Source organism: Zophobas morio, unplaced genomic scaffold, assembly GCF_036711695.1.
Source record: "Zophobas morio isolate AGI-343-1 ecotype UQ-CSIRO unplaced genomic scaffold, CSIRO_AGI_Zmor_V1 ptg000029l, whole genome shotgun sequence".
Classification (NCBI taxonomy): Eukaryota; Metazoa; Arthropoda; class Insecta; order Coleoptera; family Tenebrionidae; genus Zophobas; species Zophobas morio.
In genome coordinates, this window is record NW_026972134.1 from 9,699,693 (window position 1) to 9,727,042 (window position 27,350).

General features: G+C 32.5%; 1 protein-coding gene across 1 annotated transcript; it reads right to left on the reverse strand.

Moving 5' to 3' along the window:
* Positions 1-3,748: 3,748 nt before the first annotated feature.
* On the reverse strand, positions 3,749-7,403 carry LOC135137221 (uncharacterized). Its single transcript, XM_064066816.1, has 4 exons — positions 7,229-7,403; positions 5,210-5,290; positions 4,484-5,145; positions 3,749-4,431 (listed from the first exon to the last, which is right to left on the reverse strand). Exons 1-4 carry the CDS (start codon positions 7,235-7,237, stop codon positions 4,341-4,343), a joined length of 843 nt encoding a protein of 280 aa, XP_063922886.1. The 5' UTR covers positions 7,238-7,403; the 3' UTR covers positions 3,749-4,340.
* Between the last annotated feature and the right edge of the window lie 19,947 nt (positions 7,404-27,350).

The window sequence follows — 27,350 nt, forward strand, 5'->3', positions numbered from 1 at the left end:
GCCACTCCAGAAGTTGCTGTAATTCAGGTGAGCCCGGGAAACACAGATAAGTGGTACCATAGCATGCTTAAAATTCTTGAGGAACGTCCAAACGATTATCCGGATTATTTAGTTAAGGATGGTGTCCTATATAAACATGCGAGGCCTCGGTATCGAGTCCCAAATGTCCTTCCAAGTTGGCGAATAGTAGTACCCAAGTCACAACGGCTGGAAGTGCTTCGTGAATGCCACGACTCTCCTCTAGCAGCTCACCTTGGATCATATAAAACTCTGGAACGGATACAAAAACTCTATTTTTGGCCTGGCATGCAAACTGATGTTAAACGATATGTCTCTCGATGTTCAACTTGTTCAGCTCAAAAGGCAACTAATGTAGCTGCTCCCGGATTGATGGGTTCTTCTAAAAAGGCTACTTTCCCATGGCAATTGATTTCAATTGATATTTTAGGTCCTCTTCCTCGTAGTATGCAGGGACATTGTTATATTTTAATGATCTGTGATTGGTTCAGCAAGTTCATTTTATTACACCCTCTTCGTAAGGCAAATTCCAAGTCAATTATCAAATTTGTAGAAGAAAACGTCTTTTTGATGTTTGGTGTCCCTCAAATCATCACCTGCGACAATGGTACTCAATTTGTTTCGCGTGATTTTCAGAAGCTAGCGGATTTGTACAAATGTAAGATTTGGTATAACGCAAAATACCATCCCCAAACAAACAGCGTAGAACTAGTGAACAGAGTAGCCGGGGCTGCTATTCGTTCCTACATTAAGGATAATAATCATCGGTATTGGGACGTCCATTTACCAAAAATTGGGTTTGCGCTTCGAACGGCCATTCATGAAGCCACCGGATTATCTCCCACGTATATAAATTTTGGTCGGTACGTACCAATTTCAGGAGATTTTTATGACAGGAACAGCGACCCATCGAAAGTTGATTTAACGAACCCTGACCGGAGTCAATATTTTGAAAATTTGGAGGGCTTGTCTGAAATCTACAAGACAGTGCGTCAAAAACTAACGGCCGCGTATAAAAGAAATTCTCACACGTATAATTTACGACGCCGTCCTGCTGATTCCTATCAAGTAGGTGACCGGGTGTGGAAACACAATTATGTACTTTCAGACGCATCAAAGCACTTTTCCAGTAAACTGGCTCCAAAATATGTACCATGTATCGTCACCAAGGTTATCTCTCGTCTCGTATATAGATTAGCGGAGGCTGAGAGTCATCAAAACCTAGGAAACTGGCACGTTTTGTTATCATAGGGGGGTGTTAAGTAGGTTACAACTTTGTCGAAGGCTTTCGAGAAATCAATGTACACAGAATCAACTTGAGTTCCTTTCTGCAACGATTTTATAATAAAGTTCTGATATAACAATAAATTAGTTGTAGTCGATCTTCCTTGACGGAAACCATGTTGAAACGCCACTATTAACTGTTTACATGGTACTTTAAGTTGACTAAAAAATAATTTATCGAAAATTGTTGGTATTGTTTATTGTATACAGACTCCTCTATAATTATTGACATCATCTCTCTTCTCTGATTTAAAAATAGGCAATAAAAAACTGTTTTTCCAAACCTCAGGGAACTGTCCATGTTTCAAAGATAAATTAAATAATTATGTGTATCGGTTTAGTTATACTGAATAATGTATTAATAAGAAATTTTGAAATATTCCATCTGGACTGGGGCTTTTATTAGGTTTTAGTTCTAATATGGCATCGAATACTTTAGAAACCGAAATATATCTAAAATTAAAATTCGATTCAGCAGAGACCCGTATTTTAGCGAAATCTGTATTTTGCTTATCCACTTTCTAAATAGATTTGAAATTATCTGCAAAGAAATTAGTTATATCTTTTAGGTTGGAAGATTTTCTGTAATTCGAATGCATTTCATTAGGAATGGAGTTCATGTTATTCTTATCTTTCCAAAATTTCCAAAAATCATTAGAATTTGATCTTATCTTAGCTTCTGTATCCGATATATATTTAATGTAACATTCCATTGATTTTATCTTACACAAACGTCTACAATTCTTGAATTTTTGATAAACGCTATAGTCATTCGATAATTTGTATTTAAAATGATATTGATTCTTTAAATAAATAAGTTTTTTTAACTCGGCTGAAAACCATTTAAGAAATTTAGAACGTTTAAAATACTTAATAGGGACAAATCTAGATAACAATTCATATAGAACTGACTAAAAGATCTCAATGCATACACCGACCTCTTTCCCAAGGAATGTTTTTGCCCAAATGGAAATCGAAGCATTTTTTTTTATTCAAGGGCATTAACCAGTTGTATGCAGCAGTCAGATCGTTTTGAATAATGAATTAATGATAGAAGATATTAGGGAGTTATTAAACAGGATGCCGTCATCTACGTAAAAAGCATAACACGATTTTAACAAAGACTTAAAATGGGATATAGGTATACACAAAAAACAGTATCGGGCACAATATCGATTCTTGAGGGACAACTGATAGCACTTCTCCCTTGGTAGAATTAAGAAGAACCCACTCTCACCCTAATACGATCTACAGGCAGGAAAACTTCGAGCCACTGTAATCCGACCTTATCTAACTTCCGCAACAATTAACTGGTAGAGAAATCTATGTTGTTGTGAAAAATATGTTTTGCTCGTTAAAAAACCGAAGCATTTGATTCCATATTACTCTTTGCACAGCCTTGCTACATATGGAAGTAAGGGTAACAGATCTATAATTCTCTGCTTTCGTTTCATTGCCTTTCTTAAGTATGGGCGTGATTAATGCTTAAAACTGTTTAATCTACTTTGCGTTCGTACTAAAGCTAGAACGATACGCAAAAGCGTTCCGTAATAAAAAAGTCCTATGCTGTAATAGATATTGTTCTACCTTGATTTAGAAACAGAGCTATTAAAGCACCCAAATGACGTCAAAGCGGTTCATTAATAGCGGAAAAGGGTTCTGGTGTAATTTAGATCGGTAAGGTTGGTAGCCATGACGTGACATGTCAATACTATTCTGTGCAATTTCCCGTATTTCAGGAAGCGTAAGGACTGCACTAACGTCTTCATAAGACATTTTAACCAATTTTACTTACAAAACTCGAATTGATTCGAATTGCAATTGTTGTTGTGAAAATTCGAACTTTAAATGTTTCGTGGTTTGTGTCATACCAGATATTTGTACCAACCCATCACCAACCACGACAAAATTCCCCAGATTTAAAAAAACGCAAATTCCAATTAAATTGTCCGAAAAAACGTGCGCGGTAGAAAAAATAGTATAAATAACTCGTTCATAAGGCCATTGTGGCACTCATGCTTTATATAACTCGCGGCTTCGCCGCTCATTTTATATACTTGGATTCGTGCCTTGATATTTGCCTTATGAAACTCGTTCTTTAATATACTAATGTCGCACTTACTCTAAAACCGTGCCTGCGTCAAAATGCTTCTTGTAAAACTCGCATTATAATATACTATTTTTATTTATACAATAGAAAATTTCGAAAAGTAGTGTTTTATCAAAAAAGTCTCAAGTGGAACAAAATAAGCTTTAAGTATCAATACCAGAGAAATCAATTACGTGTAAATGAAAATGTTATGTTGGCGTATTAGTGGCGATCTTTCCAGTAGTTCCAATTCATCAAAGACAACTGAGAAGCTTACATTACCAAGAATTCATTTCTTAGAATGCACAATCCATTTTTACTATGACAAGCAGGACTGGATGCTCTTAGGATTTGCGATATTTTGTAACAATTTATTATTGTATGTTCCAAATAAGAATAAATGTTGCTTAAACGAATAAATATCTTTTTGACTATATATGTATCTCTAGGGTAAAATTAACATACCTACAGTGTTTGCCAAAATTAAAAAAACAACACTGACCAACAAGAGATAATTAACTCAAATTTTATAAACGTTAAAATAATTGTTTTATAATTTGTTTATCCTTGCATGTTTCATGTTGACAATTCTGACGTTCGATGAAGTTTCAACAGTATAAACACGTAGCATCGCTAAAGAATATGAAAATCAGCACTGGAGTTCTAGTTGTTAGCAACTAAAACCAGTAAGTACTAGTTTTTAATTGTGGCAAAAACTATATCAGTATAATAAAACTTATAACAAACAATAACATTAATACCAACATATTTTTGTTTATATAAACTTGGTATTATTTGACAGAAATCGAAAAATCAATTTTACTGATGAAATCAATTACAATGTATGGTAATAATCTAATAGGAGTAACATATAATCCCAATCGCACGATTTATGGTCTCTATCAGTGATTTCGAGACAAATTATGAATGAGGTTTCTACACCTCACTTCTACCACCGTGCTCCATGCCGTCGAAACGGACTCATATGCGTGAACTTATGTGGCACAGGCACACCAACCCCTGCTGTTCCTCTTATTCCACTAAAAGTGTAAGTTTAAGTAAGAACCAAACAAAAATACTCAAATAATATACCCATATTTAGAGAAAGGTCCTACTATCGGGTCTGGCCTCGGTCCTAGCCTAGGTACTGGCCTCGGTCCTGATCTCGGTCCTAGCTTCGATGGTGGCCTCGGTCCTGACCTGGATTTTGGCTTAGATCTTAGCTTCGATGCTGACCTCGGTCCATGCCTGAGTCCTGCCTTCGGACCTAGCCTGGGTCCTGACCTCGGTATTGGCTGCTCAGCAATTACCGAAGGTTTTTGTACGTCGAAAGTCGGTGTTCCGAGGTTACGCCACCTTGCGATGTGAAGTGGAGGTAAATTTTTATTAAATCTTGTAATATCATCTTTCACGGGTGTAGGTTTCTTACGATAGGTCCAGTAGCCCCCATTTACATTGGGATGCCATTGCGTCTCTTTAGCGGAAGACACAGATTTGACAGTGTCAAATTTTGAAATTGGCGGAAAAGCGAATGTGTCATCGGAATTGAAAAAAGTTTGGTTTGGGAAATAAGGATATGATTTAAAACATTTTCTGATCTTGGAACTTTTGTAGTGTAAAGGAAATGTGAAATTAGGTGGAAATGGAACGTCACATAGTAAAAAATCTAATTTTGGAACGACTGGACTTTCTGTTGAGATTTTCAAATCAGTGAAATCTTCATAGTGTAATGAAGATATTTTGGAATTTTTACCCTAAAGAAATATGGATATAGGTTTTTGTTTTAAAAAAGGTACATATGTGTAATTGTGTACATACCTGAGCGACAGCAGCGGAAAGCACAGTTCTCCATACAAAACAATGGAAGACGAATATAACCAGATATATATGGTTATGCATCTGTAGAGCAAAAGGTATTAGTTGGATATTGTGTGATCAGATAAATAAATGTGATCAAAAAGTTTTTAGATTAAAGTTGGTCATGAAAATATTTGTCATGCATAACCTCCTTTGTATTTCAGTAATTTGGATTTTTGACACTTGCATTTTAATTAAAAACGTGACAAATATTTCCATGGTCAACTCTACTCTAAAATTTTTTTGATCACTGATTACATATTTTAAGTGACACCAGTACGGGGTTATTTATAAATGTTTCTAACATCTTAGTGAGTAGTGGAATTTGACGAGCACATTTCTATCTGACTGAACCTTTTTTAATCGTTTAAAAATAAATTTATTTGGTTGCATCAAAAGTCATTTAAATAATTTAAAAATTTATCATAGCCGGTAAATGCTTGGGTACGAAATATATCTATACAGAACCGACTGATTAATTAATGAAGTAATTCTGTATCACCAACCAAATTGTGTTGAAAAAGAGTAATTATATACTTTGTAACGTATAAACTCAACATTTTCAAAAGCCTGAATAATCAGTGTATACAACTGAAATGTACGATTTGCTTGTAACATATATTAATAAAACGATTAACGAAAAACGAAATCCTGATACATGCATATACTCTAAAATAAAATCAGAATGTATCATTTAATTATCGCAATTCAAACATAAATTATATAAGTAAATTAATTTTGTTTTTGAAAGTATTTGGTTGGTCAATAACATCATTAACTTTAAAATTACAAAGAGAAGTACTCTTACAAAAAACATGTTATGCTCTTATTTAAAATTCTAAAAATCTTGAATAGTGAGCCAATATTTCATACTTTTCAAAACATCAGATTTTAGATAATTTAATAAATAAGTATGTAAAAAGTTACCAAATTTGAAACAATAATAATTAATTCTCTAAACAGCTTAACATTATTTGCTAAAATATTTTTTAAATACGAGTTCAATTGTTTTTAGATTTCTGTTTATCCGTGAAGAGAGACTATTTATTTTCAATTACACTTAAAGCAAAAATATTAAACAAACAGCTATGATCAATGCGAAGTAGCTTGAATGAATGCTAAGTACTCCGACCTAAGCCACATTTTTAATGATCCATTTGTAAATTCTCCTTTTATTAACTGAAAAGCAAATATAATAATAATAAAATACTATTCTCACACTAACATAAACTCAATTATTATTAAGAACGCGCTTTTAGGTAGCATAAACTCTAACAGGAAAGTCCAAACATAGTCGTAATCGTATATTATCACACATAAAACCACAATTCCTATCTTGTGTTATTATATCGTGAACAAGTGTTGCACAATAATTAATGTGTCCACCAACACATACTGAATACTCCTATATCTTTTACTAAATTTACATTTCAAAAATTAAATATTTCGCAAAATTTAGCTACTTATTTAAAACAAATAAATTTCTATAATGTTCAAGGTTTATTCAAAATAATACCAAAAAGAAGTACAATTCCCTGATCAATTCAAGCACTTCAGATTAGTAGGCAACATACAAATTATTACCTCCAAAGTATGACATAAAGCATGGATAACAAAAAATAACGAGAACTCTTCGAAAAACTGGCATATGCTTAAAGAGATCTTATTTAAAATTATTTATTTATCAAATTGCATTTAATTATCAAAGCCATCTTATTTTCTTCGAGGATAAAGAGAACACTATGAAAATAGTAGTTCAAAACTACCGTTCTTTTTTTCGGAAATTTTTGATAACGTTTGAAAATTACGGTCAACTTCCATTTTAACATATAATTTGTAATGGATAATTTTCGAGTACTCACAATGCATAATTTCATCACAATTACATTTTTCAGTTGTGAATTGTTTTATTTATAATTGTGCTAAAATTATTTTAACATTTTCAGAAGCCATGAAGTATCAACAATGCAGATAACTTACATTTGCCATTGCGAAAGTTCAGGGAAGTTTTCGGAAGTTAGTATCCTTTTCTTTACACCTGGTCCATGTAGGAGGAAAAAAAATTGACATGAAACACGTTGTAGTCTTTGTAACAACAAAGAAGTATACTTCTACGTCATTCCCTGAAATGTGGTTACTGTCCGATATGCAGTACGTTACGAATATATAAACTACTGTGGTCACCACAAAATTACTCATTTTGATAAATAAGGAGCCCTTCCCAATTTTTGACCGATGTACAACAACCAATATTATTGTACATTTTGTAAATTTTCTAAATGAAACATTGTGTCTCACTCCTTATGCCCAAACAGAAAATGACACTTAAAAAAAATTGTATATTTCAAGATTACTTTTGATCAAACTAATAACGTAAATATTAGTGTCCAGTGTTTCAAAACTCACTTGAAGCCTTACCACAAATCGAATCTGAACAATGGTTCGGGTGATCTTAATTCATACACTTTCACTTCCTTTCAGGTCCGTACTCAAATATTCTCACATTACAGAATCCTTTTTTACATAGAAAATTTAGTTGTTAATAAGGGGGCCTGGTGATGGGGGACACAAGGGCACGTGGAACCCCAAAATTACAACGTCTACAAACACACTGGACATAGCAAAATAGTCATTTTCAATATTTAAAAAATTATCCAGAAATTTGTGTCATAATTATCAAAACTAATTTTTTTTATCTCGCTCCACTTGTATAAAATATATCAAAACTTACATCCAGTTACATCTAAAGATGTGTGTCTTGAATATATTACATGTTACTGCTGATTAAAGCCGGGCACAAAGACCGAATCATGGCTGATTTAAACGTTTTGTTTACACCGTTGCCATGGAAACCACATGCCCTAGCCATTTCAAGCAGTGGAACTGCGGTCCCGTTCTGACAGTGCTCGGCAGGTGTAACTCAATCGCGGGTTTTAATTTTCATGCTGGGCGAGATAGACGTAAAACAGGTATGATAAATATTTTGGATAACCTTCTCATAATACAGACATTCGGAAACAACTAAACACCGCCTATATTAATAATATTGGGGCACATAACACAAAGTTCCACAAAAATCGGCATATATTCTGCCGATTGATAACGTGCCTAAAATTTTGTGGAGTGTTTGAACTTGCTTTACGTGGACATGACGAAAATAGGAAACCATAAAATCCAGGTATATTTCGAGGTTTGATTGATTTTACGGCTGGATTCGACTCTGCTTTATCAGATTATTTGAAAGAAGCAACGGTTTTTAAAGGAACGTCTAAAACTGTCCAAAATGAACTTTTAGATGCTATCAACGTAAAATCTTGACCGAAGGCAAAAAGGTATGTGGAGAAATCCTTTTTTACTTTTATTAAATGTATTTTTGTATTTATTTCCGTCACAATTTCGTCTATTAATTGATAATAACAACCTGTTTTATATCTTCATATTTAACCCATCAATCCATTTGTGTCCCCCATTTCAAAAGGTCACGAGCCGCCACTGTTGTTAATCAATTTGTTTTAAATAGCTACAACAAAAATAAAGACATGTACAAAATAATTTTTAGTTGATAATTTACAAAATACGTAATCATAATTTTATACAGTTCTCTTTCTGACATTGTCAGCACATTTGTAACATTTCTTTAGTCCTCGAAGAATGTGATCATGTTGGTCAGGACTCAGGATAGGGCAGGGCAGGGTAGACTAGTGTAAGGTAGGCCACCTGTCGGGTGATGATCGGTTAATCACTCTAGTCTCGTAAGGGTGGGATACAGAATAATAGCACACATATCTTTATGGCGTAACACTACGAACGACGTTTTATAGTAGGCCAAAAGGTATATGGTTATATGGCCATCATAAAATCATCCCATTGTGTCGAAGTTAAGTTGTTTACAATAGAAAAGGTTTGAGGGTCGTAAATAACGTGTCCACTGCAGCTCGACCGGCTGTTGTGGTTTCGTTCAGGGGCAGCTTTCACTAAATATGAAAGGCCACCACTCCACTATTTCTTTACTACCTGTAGCCGCTGAGGGTTCCGAAATAACCACTAGCTTTGAAAGCCGGCCCTGTTAAATGTGAGCAAGAAATGTTTAGAAGACGATTTATTGCCAACCGGTAAGCTTAGTGCGAACCACACAAAGGGGGTATTTATTTGCGGTCAGCTACTTTTATGATGGTCATATAACCTTATACCTTTTGGATAAGTATATTTTGTCAACAATCTCATCAGTGCATATCATATCATAGAAATATCTGTTAAGTTAAGAATGTTAATCGTACATTAATTTGATTGGCGTCGTACACTTTCGCTCTGCAAATAAGTGTATCAATTTGTTTACTTATGTATAATATATAATTGTTACCTAGTGTTTAGTGATACTAAACTAATCATGACGTGTGAATGTATAATATGCAACAGTGATGTCAGGAATGACGAAAAAATTACTTGTGATATCTGTAAGTCACCTCTACATTCAGCTTGCTCAGGCCTAAGTCGTCATGAAATTATTTGTCTAAGAGAAAAAAATCGACAGTTGCACTATTTCTGCCCCAGATGTAAAAAATTGTGGACATAATTTCGAGTTTACAGTCAGAAATTGCAACGTTGAAGGTCGAAGTGAATACATTAAAAAAGGAGACTCCAACTCTACAAGAAGCCGTCAGGAATTCACAGCAAACTGATAACAACACCATTGATTATAAGATAATTAATGAAATTGAAGATCGTCAGAGAAGAACTCCAAACGTAATTGTCTATAATTTACCCGAAATTCAAACAAACTCCGAAACTGACTCAATAGATGTAAATCGGGAAAAGGAACGCCAGAAACTACTAAAATTTCTTTCAAAAACTCAGGTTGCAGTTAACGCTAATAATATAAAGTGTTATCGACTAGGGAAAAGCTCTGATGGTAAGCACCGTCCTCTCAAAGTTATTTTTCCATCACAGGATATTGCAAATGCTATTGTAAGTGGTTACAAACTTGAGAACAACATATTTATTAACAGAGATCTAACTCCCTTACAACGTAATCAAGCATAAAAGATTCGCAAAGAATTTGCCCAAAGAAAGAAGAATGGCGAAACTGACATAAAATTAATTAATCGAGCTGCTGTTCCCAAAATTGTTAGTTTCAACAGAAAAAACATATAAACATCCCAAGAATAAACAAGACTGCCATCAATTTAAGTGTTCTGTATCAAAATGTAAGAGGTCTTAATACGAAACTTGATTCATTTTATACGAGTATCTTAGCTTGTGATTTTGAAATATTCCTATTAACAGAGACTTGGCTTAACAAGCATATTTTGTCTAATGAATTGTTTAGTAATAATTATAATGTCTTCAGAAAAGATCGAGAATTTACCAGGGGTGGTGGAGTACTAATTGCTTTTGATAGCAAGCTCAATGTGGTAGAAATAACATTGAGTAATCCTGTTTCAGAAATTGATATTGTGGCCTGTAAGGTTCAATACTTACCACGATGACACAATTAATATTATTAATTTGTATATTCCTCCTTCAATAAAACCTGAGAAGTATCAACTTATTTTTGATTATATGGAACAAACAATAAATTTTCAAAATATAACTCGTATTGGAGGAGACTTCAACTTTCCACACATAACAACATCTGGAGGGTTTAATACCAAATCAGTATCACTATCACTATCCTTCACAATTTTTTAAACTTTAATGATATGTACCAACACAATAATATTTTGAACAGTAAAGGCCGTACTCTTGAGTTATTTATCACATCTAATGATGTCAATGTTACCGTCAGTCACCATGATCAACCTTTAGTAAAAGAGGATAGTTATCACCCTTGTTTGTCAATAGAAGTAGACTGTTTGATTAATAACGACTGCAAATTTGTAAATGATAAACTGCTATCCAGATACAATTATCGTAAAGCAAAGTTCTCAGGTATGTACACAGCAATGCAATTTCTAACTTGGGATGAGATTAATAGCACTGAAGATGTAAACCATGCTTGTGATATATTGTACAATAAGATATTTTCAGTTATTGAAATGCATGTCCCAAGATCTACTGTGAAAAATTCTAAATATCCTATATGGTTTACTAATGAATGAGATAATAAAAAATATCAAGAGTAGAAAATATTACTGGAAATTGTATAAGAAGACCAATTTTGAAATGTATCGCGACAAAGCAAAAAATTTACAAAAGTCAGTAAAGAGAAGCATACAACGTGAACACAAACAGTTTATCTGTTCGGCTGAATCTGATATCAAATTGAATCCAAATAACTTCTGGAGTTATATAACTAACAAAAGAAAAACCAGCAGAATACCAGGGAAAATGTTCCAAAATGACTTCTCCTATACTACAGCTCAAGAAATTGTTGATGGTTTCTCTGATCATTTTAAGAGTGTCTTTGTTAAACCTTTCAACTCTAGTCGTCAAACAAGTGATAATTCCTGTGATATTTTTCATTCATCTAATGATAACATAGATCCAAATTTTGATAGCGTTATTGATACTAATCTTAGCTGTGATAAATTTAATGTCTGTGATATCCCTGTCAATTCTGATATTGTTTTGCATAGGTTTGAAATTACTGTTATTGATGTACGTACAGCTAGTCGTTAACTTAAGCCAAACTTTACAATGGGCTGTGATCAACTACCCTCATTCTTTATAAAAGACTGTCTTAGCTGTTTTAAGGTCGCTCTTTGTGTAATATTTAATCGAATTATTAGAAATTGCACATTTCCTGATATATGGAAAGTTTCTAAAGTGTGCCCAGTTTTTAAGTCTGGGAATAGATCAGATGTTACAAACTATCGTCCTGTAGCTATAATTCCCAACTTCGCAAAAATTTTCGAAAGTATAATGGCACACAAATTATACAGCCATATAGCTAACTCTCTTGTTCCTGAACAACATGGTTTCGTTAGAGGCCGGTCCACAAGCACAAATCTTTGTAATTACACTCAGCTTGTGACAAATGCCCTGAATGATAGAAAACAAGTTGATGTCGTATATACTGATTTCAGTAAGGCGTTTGATCAAGTGGGTCATGAACTTGTTGTAAATAAGCTGCACACTTTTGGTATCTGTGATAATCTTGTAGAATTATTCATTTCACTATTAGATGACCGTAAGAATTATGTAGAGTATCGTGGCGTTCAATCATATTTATATGACACATTTAGTGGGGTTACTCAAGGGTCAAATTTAGGGCCTCTTATGTTTCTAGTATTCATTAATGACATTGTCAAATGTTTTAATTCAAAAGTTTATTTATATGCGGATGACTTAAAAATTGTTAGAATAATCGAATCATATGAGGATTGCCTAGTCCTACAATCTGACATTAATGCTCTATGTGGATGGTGTAATGGTAATAAACTTCAAATTAATAAGAAGAAGTGCGATGTCATGACATTCTCACGGAAGCCTGTGAATATAATATTTGATTATACTTTTGATAGCGATATAATTAATAGGTGTGACGTTAAAAAAGATTTAGGTGTCATATTTGATCCAGTATTGTCATTTATACCACATTATCAGTATGTTGTAGGTAAAAGCTACAAGATGCTTGGTTTTATAATAAGGAACTCTAGAAGTTTTACACATATTGATAGTTTCAAAATATTATTCTTTGCATTTGTGAGAAGTCATCTAGAATACTGTAGCATAATATGGAACCCGCACTATCAAATACACATCCGCAACATTGAGTCAATTCAGCGCAAATTTTTAAAACACTTATATTTTGTTAAACATAGAGAGTACCCGGAGCGTGGCTATCCATATTATAATCTTGTGACAGAATTTGATATAGATCCACTTTATATAAGACGACAAATAAGTTCTGTAATGTGTCTTTATAACATCATTCATAACAACATAGACAACTCTGAATTGTTAGAGATGTTAAACTTTAACGTCCCTAGGTTAGGTATACGTGGTGTTAAAACTTTTTATTGTTCAAGTGCACGAACTAACCAGCATAAAAGTTCACCTATGTTATTGATGTGTACGTTATATAATGAGTTACAAATATTTGCAGATATCTTTCTAAATATTAAAAAAAAATCTATTCTGATATTTCAACAGCACTTAAAATGCGTGTATTACTGTAAGTTAGATACTTATTTAGTATCCTTATTTATTACATTGTATTCCTTTAATTTTTTAATTAGGCATAGGGTAAATGTGTACAAGAGTACGCACTTAGTGTAAAACTGTCAATAACTTTTTAATTTTTTTGAATAGACAAATTTTATGATATGGGTTCGTCATATACATGTTTAGAGATCAGATATATTTAATTGTACGTCCTAAGACCACTATATTTTAAGAGTAATTTCAATTTTTGTCAAGATGTGTAAATGCGCACTCTTAGACAGTCCACTGCACAAGAGTGCGCATTATTGAACGCTTATGAGTGCGCATTACATTTTATGAAAAAAATCTTTATTACTAAGGTGAAAATAAATAGGGACAAGTGACTACAGACTACACATACAACGAGATCCATATTTCTTCGTACTTTAGGGGTCTTGAAATTCGAGAAAACGTAAAAGTAGAGAGTCGGTCGACGGACTCGATTACAATACTTCATTCGCTTACGCTCAGGAAGTAAAAATTAAAAAACAAACATTACCATAACCACCACCACACAACTTGAGAAGCAGTACAAAGTAGTAGAGTTTAAATAATTCATTATAGTATCATATGTATCTATAAGACTACGTATCGCAAGTATTCCGCACTCTTGTGCATTTGTACATAACCTAATGTTTTCAAAGTTAAAAGCTTTTGATGTATAGAAAGTATAAAACTGCTAGTGTATAACGACACCTTAAAAGTTACAGCTAATGAACATTATTACTGTAAAATAAAAGAACTGCTATGTACCTTACAAAAAACTAAAACTATGAGCGGTAAAAATTACATCCACACAACGCGTAAACATAAAATCGTCAGTACGATCAAACTATAAACTATATACAGGTCACTGTTGCACCTTTATCTCAGGTTTAGCATTGGATTGTGAATGGTATAACTTCATCTTACCCAGATGGCACTAATAAGCAGAAATCATCAGTGCGTACTCTTATACATATGCGCACTCTTGTACACATTTACCCTAATAGTTTTATTAATTTCTTCATTATCTTAAAGTGTGTCCTAAATGGTACCCTTCTTGGACATTTTGTATTTTGTTCTTGGGTTAAATATATTATTATTATCATACATAGTAATCCATGAATTACGAACTGTCTAGCCTCATAGTAAAACCATAGTTACACCCACTGGCATGTAATGAATGGACAGGCACGTAATATATATATATATATATATATATATATATATATATATTACGTGCCTGTTTGAATAGTTTCCATAGCAACTATAAACGTTTGCTTTCCCAAAAAAATTTCTTCTGAAAGTGGTTCTTCATTATAGATTGTAGAAAAAGTATATGACACAACTCTGGTGGTAAGCTAATTACGAACTCATATTACATCACTCGCTCGCTACGCTCGCTCATGTATAAACTTCGTTCGTAATTAGCTTCTTACCACCCTCGATATGTAATATACTATATTATATCATTACTTCGTTTTGCCACACATAATGATAGAAATATTCTATTAATAACGATCATTCTGGGTTAGTGGTAGTAAAAATCTATTTCGAAATTATGACTGCCTATAATAAACTAATTTCAATAATGACAGCCTATGTATATTACTGTAACTAGGCTTTCTGTATGTCATTTTATGCATGTCCAGTAATCACAACAATCAAGTGTTGGAGTTCGGATAAACTATTTACTAATTGCAGCTAAATTTGTTGTAATTATTACGACTCCAATTTCCTTTTTTATGGTCCTACAAAGCTAAACAGCTTATCAATTTTTTATTAAATTTACGCTGGTACTATTCCATAAAGGAATTGCTACTTTTTTGTCGATGTGTTATGTTGTTCGACAGGTCACACTTGTTTGTCGAAGCCTGAAAGCAGTAGATGAAATTATGGAGTATACAATTAAGAATACCATGCACAGTAAGACATATTACTTATTATTATTATCTACACTATACACATTACAATAAATACTTGAAAGTCCAGCACCTTGCACGCTTCTCTTCTTACATTGGTTACCACTTTCATCGGTGGCTGATTTATGTATATGTGTATCTAATATTTTTCATATATTTAATTTTAAAAGGAGAAAATAAAGGTACCCCGAAACAAAAGGAATTCGAAGGCTAGGCTTCATGGCTAGCACTATTTTATCACAACTCGTAATTTTTTTTTCTGTTTATTTCAATACCAGAAGATGTTACAAAATAAATAAAAAAAAGATTAAGATACAGTTTTTTTATTCGCTATAATTTTTATATTTAATGTTTTGCTCTAAAATAATTAGGGGAGCCAATATTTTCAAGTTTCTGTTTTTACATGTAAAATCCCTATGTTCCAAAAACCATTCTACACCCGGTACATACGTACTATTATTTTAGTGTATGTTGCCAGGTTATTCGAATTTCTTTGTACTAAAAGTTTAACATCTATGAAATGTTTAAATTTGCTGTAGTATCAATAAAATTAAGCATTAGTATAGTTTATCGATTGTTCTACAAAATTATAACATACAAATATTCATAACTCATTTTCTCAGTTAGAACACTATATTACCTCTTACTATTTTTTTAATCCCATTCTTTTTCTAAAATATGTCCTGTGACTTATTTATTCTATCAATATTTCAACTTTTTTTACAAACGATTAAAGACCAGACATATCTGTAGATATTTGACACAGATCTTCACATGTAACACTTTAAGAACGCACTCTTCCTTGATAAAGAATTATCAAGACTGCAGAAAGCAGGGTGATACTTTCCACAGATATTTCTCACAATTTAACAACTTAACCACAACACGTGTTGAACTTCTAGATGACTGCTTAAAGCTTTTAAAAGTTATGTGCCATGACATATTTCAATTTAAAATAATCCGATTCATCATCTGGACCCTGTTCATACTCCATACAGCGATTGCTCTCTTGACAGTATATGCTGTTTTGTATACAATAACAATGAAAGATTTTGCCAACTTTGCACCCGTATTTTGTGGAAGTTTTTACGTAAGTATCACCCTTGGTTTTTGCGTAAACTACATTCTTCTTCAACTTAGAGCTTAATAGCACTTTGGACCCTGCTGTGCAAATCCGAGATGGTCGACAGTTTTGTGAGAGATTTCAGTTTCTGGAGCATCGACAGCGCTGGAGAAGAGGTCCACTACAGGATAAAATTCGAATCAAAAATAATAAAAATCTTCGTTGTGGCCAACGCGATCGTCACAATGATAGGAACGACACTGTTTACCATTCCTTTGTCTCTAGATGATGACGTCTTTTATGCTTTATATTTCTTCAAGACGTATATACCTGAACACAAGTACATATTAACGTTCATTTATAAACTTACTTATCCGTTTTTGGGATACGTCATGATAGTACATCCTTATCAGTTCCTTTACGCAATCGCGCACGCCAGATTCCAAATTATAATGTTCATTCACTATGTGGCAAATATAGCAGAATCTGAAGAAGACATCGAAGAGAACGAAATCTTCTACGACAAGAATTATCAACAGGTTATTCAAGAGAGACTCAAATTTTGTGTTAAGAGGCACCTGGACTTTTTAGCGTAGGCTTCCCCCAATGGATTTTCCGCTTCTCTAAAAACTGTCAATTTTAGAATCCATTCGAGCCAGATGAGTCAAATGAGAAACTTGATAGTGACATTTTCGATCTCTGGATGCTTGTTAGGAATAAGCCTTACATTCTATATGTTTTCGGTATGAAAAACACTTTGTCAATAAACACATAACCAATTACGAGTCTGTTGCAGGACAAATTTACTCCCGAATATTATTTAAGAGTTGGTATTACAGCTATTGGAAGTTGTAGTACTTTTGGTGCTGTCATCTTTGCAGGGCAGTCGATTGAAACGGAGGTACGTATAAACAAGAAATCAAAAGTTATTGTGTCACAATTATTGCAGTTTGATGTTACTCTCAGTGCCATAAACAAAGTTGCTTGGTATAATTTCAATCATAGTAATAAGAGGAGTTACTTGATTTTTTTGTTAAACATGATGCAACCTTGGAAACTTAAATTTTCCGAAAACTATTCCGTTAATTATGAACTTGGTAGAGCTGTAAGTTTTTGGTTTCTAACTGAATGCATTCTTGAGAATCTTGTTTTAGATTGTTCAAGGAATCTACTCGATTATGTCCGTTGTTGTTAATATGATGTAAAATAAATTTTCACTTTAAGTGTTATTTACCTCTTGATGGTGTTACCGATAGTTTAAAATTATATAGCACATACTCTGCAACATATTTTATTTACTGTCAATAAATTGTGACGGTGTGTACGTAGTTAGTAGGTTCTGCGTTGATTCATTGTTATAAAATAAAAAGTGTACGATCTATTAATAATTATTATTGATCTTTATATGGATATTTCTTTTTGTAGTAAGCAGGTTTATGTTATAATTATAATATTTTTTTTGCAAATCTTAAACAAAAAGATTCGCATAGTGTTGTAAGGAAAAATTCTCCCCTATCGAACCTTAAAGAACTAAATATTTAAGGCTAGGAAGTTTCTAGATTACAGACCACATTAGGAATTAAACAAGGTCTCATTCATTATGAAAAATGGCCGCTTATTAAAATCGAACAGTTTTAAAATAGTGGTTATTCAATTTTTTATTGTCAACCTGTGATTATTTGTTTAAGTTTATTTATTAATCTCTATCTACGCCACATTTAATACGTTTTCACGGTTCAGAGAAGAAAAGTACACAGCATTGTGAAAATGCAGCCTTTGTATAAATTATGGAAGAAGAAATTCTTGGAAGAAAACGAAGGTGCAGAATATGGTTAAAAAGCCCACAAACTTTGCCTGTATAAGCACTTACAAATCAGCAAACATGAATGAAAGGGTCTCAGAATGGAACAAAATGATAGCTCATTTAATAAAATTTTTCTTTGTTTACTTTATAGTTCTCTTATTTCCGTACAATTGCGTTGAAATCAATCGCTCTGTTTATTTTTCTAGTTGATTGTTTTATTAAACTAAATGACGAACGTTTAACTTTCATAAAATAAACATCGTGATTATAGCATGACATTTATCAAGCATCCAGATTCCATATTTATAAACAGAAATAAGGTAAACAACTAATAACCCCAATCCACATTTCTGGAACTTTTATAAGTATAAGTATTTGCTTCAATAGCGTAGCAAAATCAACCTTGGGTAAAATATTACAAACTATGGACAAAAATATTTCTTATGTATTATTTTAGATAAACGACGAGAGTGTAATCAAAGCTATTTTAACCATTAATCCAATTAGCTTCGTTCGAAACAATACTTAGTTTAATAAAATAGAGAAAATTGTATTTTGCAGCTTCCTATATTTTTATTACGTCGATGTACGAGTATTTTCTTATTATTTGATATAATTACCTTTTTATATCGACATTCGTTTTACGTAGCAGTCATTTTCGTAAGTGGTGTCCGAAACTCTGGGTTGAAAATGGATTATACAACCAAAAATGAAATGCAAGGTAAGTTAAAGATCAAGATAAAATACTGTAAAAGACATAATTTTTTTGTTTGTTCGTGGCCATTTTTTTAAATTTCATTTTTATCATAAAGTCTTTAGATAGGGTGTTCAAATAACTGATTTACTTAGAAAAATTAACTTCTAAAGTTTGAAACAAGCTAAAGAAACATACTTTTAAAACTTTTTCTATAAAAATTGGATTTGCCCAATTTTTTGAAATTTGTACTTTAGAAAAGTATTTCACTTTAATAGTGCGTCCTGCGCTTAAGACTTAATATACCACAGTTATTCTGAATACTTCCCTGATTTTATCTACTTAACCACAACAGGTGTTATACTTCTAGATGACTACTTAAAGCTCTTAAAATTTATATGTTGTGACATATTTAAATTCAAAATAGTGCGATATCTCATATGGATCCTCTTCATAATTCACACAGTAATTTTCCTCATGACAATTTATGCCGTTTTGTACACAATAACAATGAAAGAATTTGTCAATTTTGCACCGGTGTTTTGTGGAAGTTTCTACGTAAGTATGACACTTGGTTTTTTCATAAATTATAATTTACTTCAACTTAGAGCTTACTTGCACTTTGGACCCTTCTTTACAAATCCGAAATGGTCGACAACTTTGTGCGAGATTTCAGTTTTTGGAGCATCGACAGCAGTGGAGAAGAGATCCACTCTAGGATAAAATTCGAATCAAAATTAATAAAAATCTTCATTGTGGTGAACGCGATCGTCACACTCATGGGAACGGCATTATTTACGCTTCCTTTATCCCTAGATGATGAAGTGTTTTATGCTTTATATTTCTTCAAGACGTATATACCTGAACACAAGTATATGCTAGCATTCATTTATAAACTTACTTATCCGTTTTTGGGATACGTCATGATAGTACATCCTTATCAGTTCCTTTACGCAATTGCGCACGCCCGATTCCAAATTATGATGTTCATACACTATGTGGCAAATATAGCAGAATCTGCAGAAGACATCGAAGAGAACGAAATGTTTTACGACGATAATTACCAACAAATGATTCGAGAAAGATTAAAATTTTGTATTAAGAGACACGTGGACTTTTTGAAGTAAGTTCGCTGATTGGGTTTCCGGTTCTTTAAAAACTGTCGCTTTTAGAATCCATTCGAGCCAGCTGGGTCAAATGCAAAACATGATAGTGACATTTTCTTTCGCCGGATGCCTGTTAGGAATAAGCCTTGCATTCTATATGCTTTCGGTACGCAGAACTTAAAAAAACAAAAACAAATAACCAATTTATGTTGTAGGACAAGTTTACTCCAGAATATTATTTAAGAGTTGGTGTTACAGCTATTGGAAGTTGTAGTACTTTTGGTGCTGTCATGTTTGGAGGGCAATCGATTGAAACGGAGGTATGCATATACAAGGTATGTAAAGTTATTAACTTTTTAGTATTTCAGTTCGATATTACTCTCACCACCATAAACAAAGTTGCTTGGTACAATTTTAATCATAGTAATAAGAAGAGTTATTTGATTTTTTTGTTGAATATGATGCAACCCTGGAAACTTCAATTTTCCGAAAATTATTCTGTTAATTATGAACTTGGTCGAGCTGTAAGTTTTTGGTTTCTAACAGAATACACTATTGGGAATCTTGTTTTAGATTGTTCAAGGAATCTACTCGATTATATCCGTTGTTGTTAATATGGTGTAAATTTTAGTGTTATTTACATGTTAATCGTGTTACCGATAGTTCAAAATTATGTAGCACGTACCCAATTTTGTACTGCAATGTACTTTATTTATACAAAACTCACCTAACACACATTGTAAAACTTAAGCCAAAGCACCCTTATAAGTCAAACTGGCTATTGTATAACTTAACTCAATTCACATATACCTAGCAAAGCTTTACAGTTCCATTATGGCAACAATGGACAGTAATAAAAGGCTGATTTGACTTAGCCCGCTTAAGTCATAAAAGTTTTACAAGGTGTATGTCAAATGAATTTTGTATACTATGAATAAATTGTGACAATATGTAGTAAGTTCTAAATTTATTCATTGTTATAAAAACATATCGACACTCTTTTTGTAGTAGGTAGGTAGAAATTGTGATTGTAATAATTTTCTACAAACTTTAAATAAAAACATTCGCACGGTGTTTTAATGAATAATTCTCCCTTGTCTTAACTCTTAGAGAACAATATATTTTAAGACTCAAAACCTTCCAGATTACTGATCATTGAGAGAGTTAAACAAGGTCCCATATGTCTGTTTGATACTGACAATAATCATAATTCATTATAAAAAATGGTCGGTTGTGTTTATTCAAAGCTAACATTTTTATTAATCCCCGGCGAAAAATGAGCGGTGTTATAAATTTGTTCGTAGTTCCCGAACAGTTGAACAGCTTTCAGTGCGTTTTTCTGTTTGAAAGCTGGTTTAATTGGTATGGTTCTTAGCTATGTTTTTTTAGAGTTATTTTTTTTGTGTCGGGAGTTGATTTCATAATAATTGATATCTTAGTATGCGTATTAGATACTGTACGGTTTGGTAGATCTAAACATTAAAAAAAATCAATGCTTCGCAAAATTACAAAAGTTGTTTCTGAAAGAACATTTAATAATCTTGAATCCAAATTTATAAATAGAAATAATGACAATAACCCACGTTTTTAGAACAATTAGAGGTATTATACTAGCTACAATAACGTAGTAAAATCAACCTTGGATATAATAGCACAAGTTATGAAACAAAATACGCCTTACGTATTGTTTTAGATAAACGAAGAGAGTGTAATCAGAACAATTTTAACCATTAATCTAATTGGCTTCGTTCGAAACAAACAATATTTAGGGCCAGTTTGGGGAATATTTTAATTGAGATTAACTTAATCACGCATTTAATGGGGCGCTTAGCGACATCTGACTGGCGTAAAGTCGGTCACGTGGTACTTTAATGGAGCATTAAAAATTTAATTGCAAGAGTCACTTGAGCTTCGGGTTGTTAGTTTATTAACTAAAAGAAAAAGCTGTATTTTGCAGCTTCCTATATTTTATTACGTTGATGAACACATTTTTTTATTATTTGTTGTAATTGCCGTTTTATATCGACATTCGTTTTACGTCGCAATCATTTTGGTAAGTGATGTTCCAAACTATGGGTAAATAATGGATTGTACGACAAAAAATGTAATGTAAAATAGGTTAGAATTTATAAAAAAATAATATTTGCGGTCTCCGTTGAAGTTAAACTCTGTATAATTTGCATAAATTTGTACAAAATATTCGCAGTAAAACCCTCATTCATTTATCTATTACAAAAAATAAACGTATGCAGCATTTTGGACCTCGTACGGTGGTGGTATAAATTATGTAAAGAAGAAATTGTTTGCAATAAAAGATGAAAATAAAGCACAGAAGTTACTTAAATAATCATAAACAAACCCACAAATGTTATAAGTTAAAGCAGCTTAAATACAGGAAATCTAAAAAAATGTTATTTAAGTAATCAGTTGACTTGTTTGTTTAATTTGTACTTCTTTTATTTCTATGCAATTACGATAAAAGTAATTGTTTTGTTTATTTTTCCAGTTGATTGCCTTATTATACTGACTGACAAAAGTTGAATTTTCATTAACTAGTGATTATAAAATTCAACATTTACAATAATTATTTAATTAAGAAAATATGTGTGTGCTCGCAACGTCGAGGTGTGCGGTAGTTGTGATTCGCTGCTTCACACTCAAGTTTTAGCGAGAACGTTTAATTTTATTCTGGGCAGATTGAAGAATTTGCTATTACTAGTGCAGTGCTTTCTCCATTACAATTGGTGAGGGTGTGGTGGTTCCCTGTAAAGGACCAATTTGTAATTTAATGTGCTGGTCACTACTAAGGTCTTTTATCGCTTAAGTTTTTCTCTATGGGTCCTAAGTTGAAAGAGGTGAAGGACTGCGTCAGGTCGTAGTCTTCGCCTCAGTACATCTCTCTCTACACTTTGTTTTAAAATATTTTACAACGGCGGGTGATATGCCCGTTTTTCTCTCAAAAGAACAAGCGGTACTTTTTAACGCTACCGACGATCTTCAAAGAATAGGGTACCTCACTACTATTGGGTACATTATAACACCTAAGAATGTTCTGTTTTCATCGAAAATGTCGAAAGGAAGGGTTTGCATTTATCTGAGTAGAGTACCACATCCTTTGTTGACGAGGTCGTTTTTAAACACTCGTCACTTACTATAAAGAATAAGATTACTGCAACCATTTCTAGTCTTCAGGAAGAAGTTAATAATTTAAAAAAAGTAGTAAGTGATAACTTAAACAAGGCAACCTCTGATAAAGCTGATATCGTCAATGCGATTACAACGAAATAATGAATGAAATTATGGATCGTCAACGTCGTGAATCAAATTTAATCTTCTTTCAAGTACCGAAATCCCACAATGATGATTTAACTGTCATCCAAGAACTAATCACCTCTTTGGTACTACCTCTTTAGTATTGTTCCTAAGATCGATGTATTCCACCTCCGCTAGAGCTTTAACTAAAATTTCCTGCTGAATATAAAGAATTAGTTAGTAATATTAAATTTCGATATATGTAATTTCAGAAAGGATTTTTTTTACTATTTTTCCCAGACTCACCAGTTGATTGTTAAGAGGGTAGCGGAGAGTTAATCCGCCATTTTCCAGACACCCGGTATTTTATAATATTTTAGATAATGTATATGATAGATTTGTCCCTAAGATCCTATTAAATGATTGTCATTTTCCTAATTGGTTCTCAGTAAACACAAAAAAATTTATAAATAAGAAAAATAGATTATATAAGAAATTCAAAAAATGTCAGTCAATTTACTTTTTTAATAAATAAAGGTTATACGAGCTTTAGTTAAATCTTGTACTAAGAAGGATTATAAAAAATTTATTATGTATATAAATGTATATGTATACAGAAAATAACATTAATTTAAATACCAAATATTTTTGGAATCAGTCAGTTTGCCAAATTTTATGTCTTATAACAATACTAGTTCAGCTGATCCTATAATTACAGCAGTAATTATAGCTGTTGAAACAAGTTAGGCAGTTTTGTAAAAAATCCAAACTCGGTTATTTATTTGTTATTCTGAAATTGAATTAATATAATACTCCTACATAATTGTACGATTCCACAACCTTCAGGTAGTACACACTACGGTCACCTCATTTGCATACTTTCTCAACAAGGGTTTTAAATCTGTCTAATTTATCAATAGTGGCCAACCCCCATCGTAAATCACATACTTTCTTGACGAAAGAAGATGTTTGGTTGTCTACATTTACAAAAATGCCCTTTTTAGGTCTTGCTTTAATCAACAATAACTAAAAAATGGATAGTTTAACGAAAAAATAATTATTAGTCCCAGGTGAGCAATAATATTATCTACACTGTCAGATTTTTTTAAGCCAAAATACGTTATAGCTTTGGCTCAAAAAGAAAAATACGTTTTTCTGTTTTTATTTTTTATTAAAAAACGAAAGCCTTTAATGCAATATAAAAACTATTTCCATGAAGATTTTTGTATCACGAACAAGTAGATATGTCTTCAAGTGCTATAGTAAGGATGATATTGGAAGTGGCGTTTTGCCGTATTCCGGCAGATTTTAATGACTGTAAGGAGGAGCCTTAAGGCCAGTGGGGTATTTCTCATTACACTGTTTTGCTAAATGGTTGAAGCCAGAACAATTGTAGCACCGTCGAATTTCAGTTGCATCCCAAACTTTGCAATAATCATACCCAATCAACAATTTACCTGCTTTGATTATGTTGTTATATGAATTTAGATCAACTTCGATAATTGCTTGATTGAATGTATTGTTATTACGCAGGGGCAGAAATTTCTTTAAGTTACACACATAATTAGAACAAAATAACGATGCATTTAAGTTCACAGCATATTCAACTAATACTGACTCTTTTGCAATATCTTTATCTATGCCTGCTATTCTAATTCTAGGATTCAATTGTTTAAATTGCTTCACTTTGTATTCTGTGAGATTAGTTGTGATCAGATTTTTTATTTTATTCGAATCCTCAGAATTGTTGCAGCTTATGATTAGACTGCCATTGCGACACGTTTTTACACCTGATATGCCAATGTTTGACTTAACAGGATCTATTTTATTTAGGAGATGTTTTTTAGTCACAGATGCTGTTTGTTTATTATCTTTAGGTTGAAGAATGACAGATGACGTCTTATTGATAACAGTTTCTGCACTTGAACTTGGGTATTACTGACAACAGATGAATTATTAGAATTAATTTCCTTTAATATTTATTTATGTATTAAGGGCATAATCAGGGAGATTGTGGCACGAGGGAATGTTTAAAGCCCGACGAAGGAGGGCTTTTAATTTCCCGAGTGCCACAATCGGACAATTATGCACGTGGTACATACAACGTTTTATTCTATTTTAGTTTCTAAACTATTTTTAACGAAATATTGAGTATTTTCGGCAAGACTGTGTTATTGTGCCGATGCGAATTTTAATACATAGCTGGCTATTATTTTGATGTTGTTATGGATACCACGTTGATTATTTGATAATTCGTTTTTCAAAATGGAAACTAAAGAAGCGGAAAACGAAAGTTTAGAAGAATTTGAAGTCGGTCAGGTAACGATTTGATAAAATATTATTTTCCCAACTTAAGAAAAACGTTGAATACCGAAGCTTGTTTGAATAATTAATTGATTAGTGTAAATGAACAATCAATTGTTGCTTAGCAATTTTTGACAGATTTGTGCTAAAAAGACCAATTTAAGCCCGCATTTGGGCGCTTATAAATAAGATTATGGTTCTAAAGTAGAATAAAATTTTTGAATGGGATTCAATTGATTCATTTTATTTTGCAATGAGAGACATACATTTATCCACCAAATCTTTTAGAACATCGAGTTTTAATGAGCCTCCTACAGCGATACATTCATTACATAAATAATGAAAATTAGACTACTTATTTAGAACTTTTAAGTCAGCATCATCGATCTTTAAACATTTAGAATGACATTTGCACTCGCATGAGAAACATTTTAAAGTTTTATCGAAGTTTTTCAGGGTAACTTCACATATCTTATACGTCGGCAAGATAGAAAAAAGTGAAAAAAATATATCAGCTGATAGCCTCAACAGTGACATATCACCGAGACGTTAAAGAACAAGATAACCTAATTAAACTAAATACTTAGATGCAAAATATTAATCTGATGCTGAAAAAAAATCACACCATTATCCTTCGATACATCTTGCATCAAAAACTCAACCAACCTAACTTTTATAATGAATCTGAGGAAACTGCTCACCACACATCCACCTTGACACATACCACCGACAGAGTTAATTAGCTATAGATGCTTTTGTTTCTTCAATATTTATACTTTTTAGTTACTGTCATGAATTAGTTTAGTTAGTTTGATATTATTGCTGTAATTGGGTGTTACCTGTAGGAATAAATATTATTATTATATAATATAGCAGTCCTTGCAAAAATATTGATGCCGTTATCACAAAGTTTTGTATTGGAAAAACTCACTTGAAACAAACGCTTATCACGTTTCTCTATATTTATTTAATATTAAGACATATCGTTATTTTAACTTATAAGGGTTATCATAAAAAAGTTAATTCGCAAATTCAATTGGTTTTCGAAAAATTGGACTTGTATTCAAAGGCGAGGGAAGTTTTGTCGAAATAATTTTCGACCGATTGTTTAGATTTGCTCATACAGAGTGACTCAAAAAAAATAATGAATGATTTAATTTATTTTACTGATTAAATCGGGAACTGTAACACCGAACGCTTTGAAATCTTGCAGACGTTTTGAAGTTATTGTAAACATGGTATTTTTAAGCAAAATATATGTATTTATCTCCCTAAAAAATTGATGATGTCATCTCAAAATTTTGTAAACTATGTAGAAACTCATTTGGCAGATAAGCGTAGGACGCTTCTTTATATTGCACATTACATATACGCGTCGGCAAATGGATAAAACCACTTGTCACATATGCTTGCCTACATATCTTTACTTACTTACTTACTTACTTACTTACTTACTTACTTACTTACTTACTTACTTACTTACTTACTTACTTACTTACTTACTTACTTGCTTGCTTGCTTGCTTGCTTGCTTGCTTGCTTGCTTGCTTGCTTGCTTGCTTGCTTGCTTGCTTGCTTGCTTGCTTGCTTGCTTGCTTGCTTGCTTGCTTGCTTGCTTGCTTGCTTGCTTGCTTGCTTGCTTGCTTACTTACTTACTTACTTACTTACTTACTTACTTACTTACTTACTTACTTACTTACTTACTTACTTACTTACTTACTTACTTACTTACTTACTTACTTACTTACTTACTTACTTACTTACTTACTTACTTACTTACTTACTTACTTACTTACTTACTTACTTACTTACTTACTTACTTACTTACTTA

Coding starts and splice junctions, on each gene's coding strand:
- LOC135137221 (XM_064066816.1), bottom strand. Junction 5,146..5,209: donor TTTCCGCTGCTGTCGCTCAG/GTATGTACACAA, acceptor ATATTTCTTTAG/GGTAAAAATTCCAAAATATC. Junction 4,432..4,483: donor GGACCTTTCTCTAAATATGG/GTATATTATTTG, acceptor TTACACTTTTAG/TGGAATAAGAGGAACAGCAG.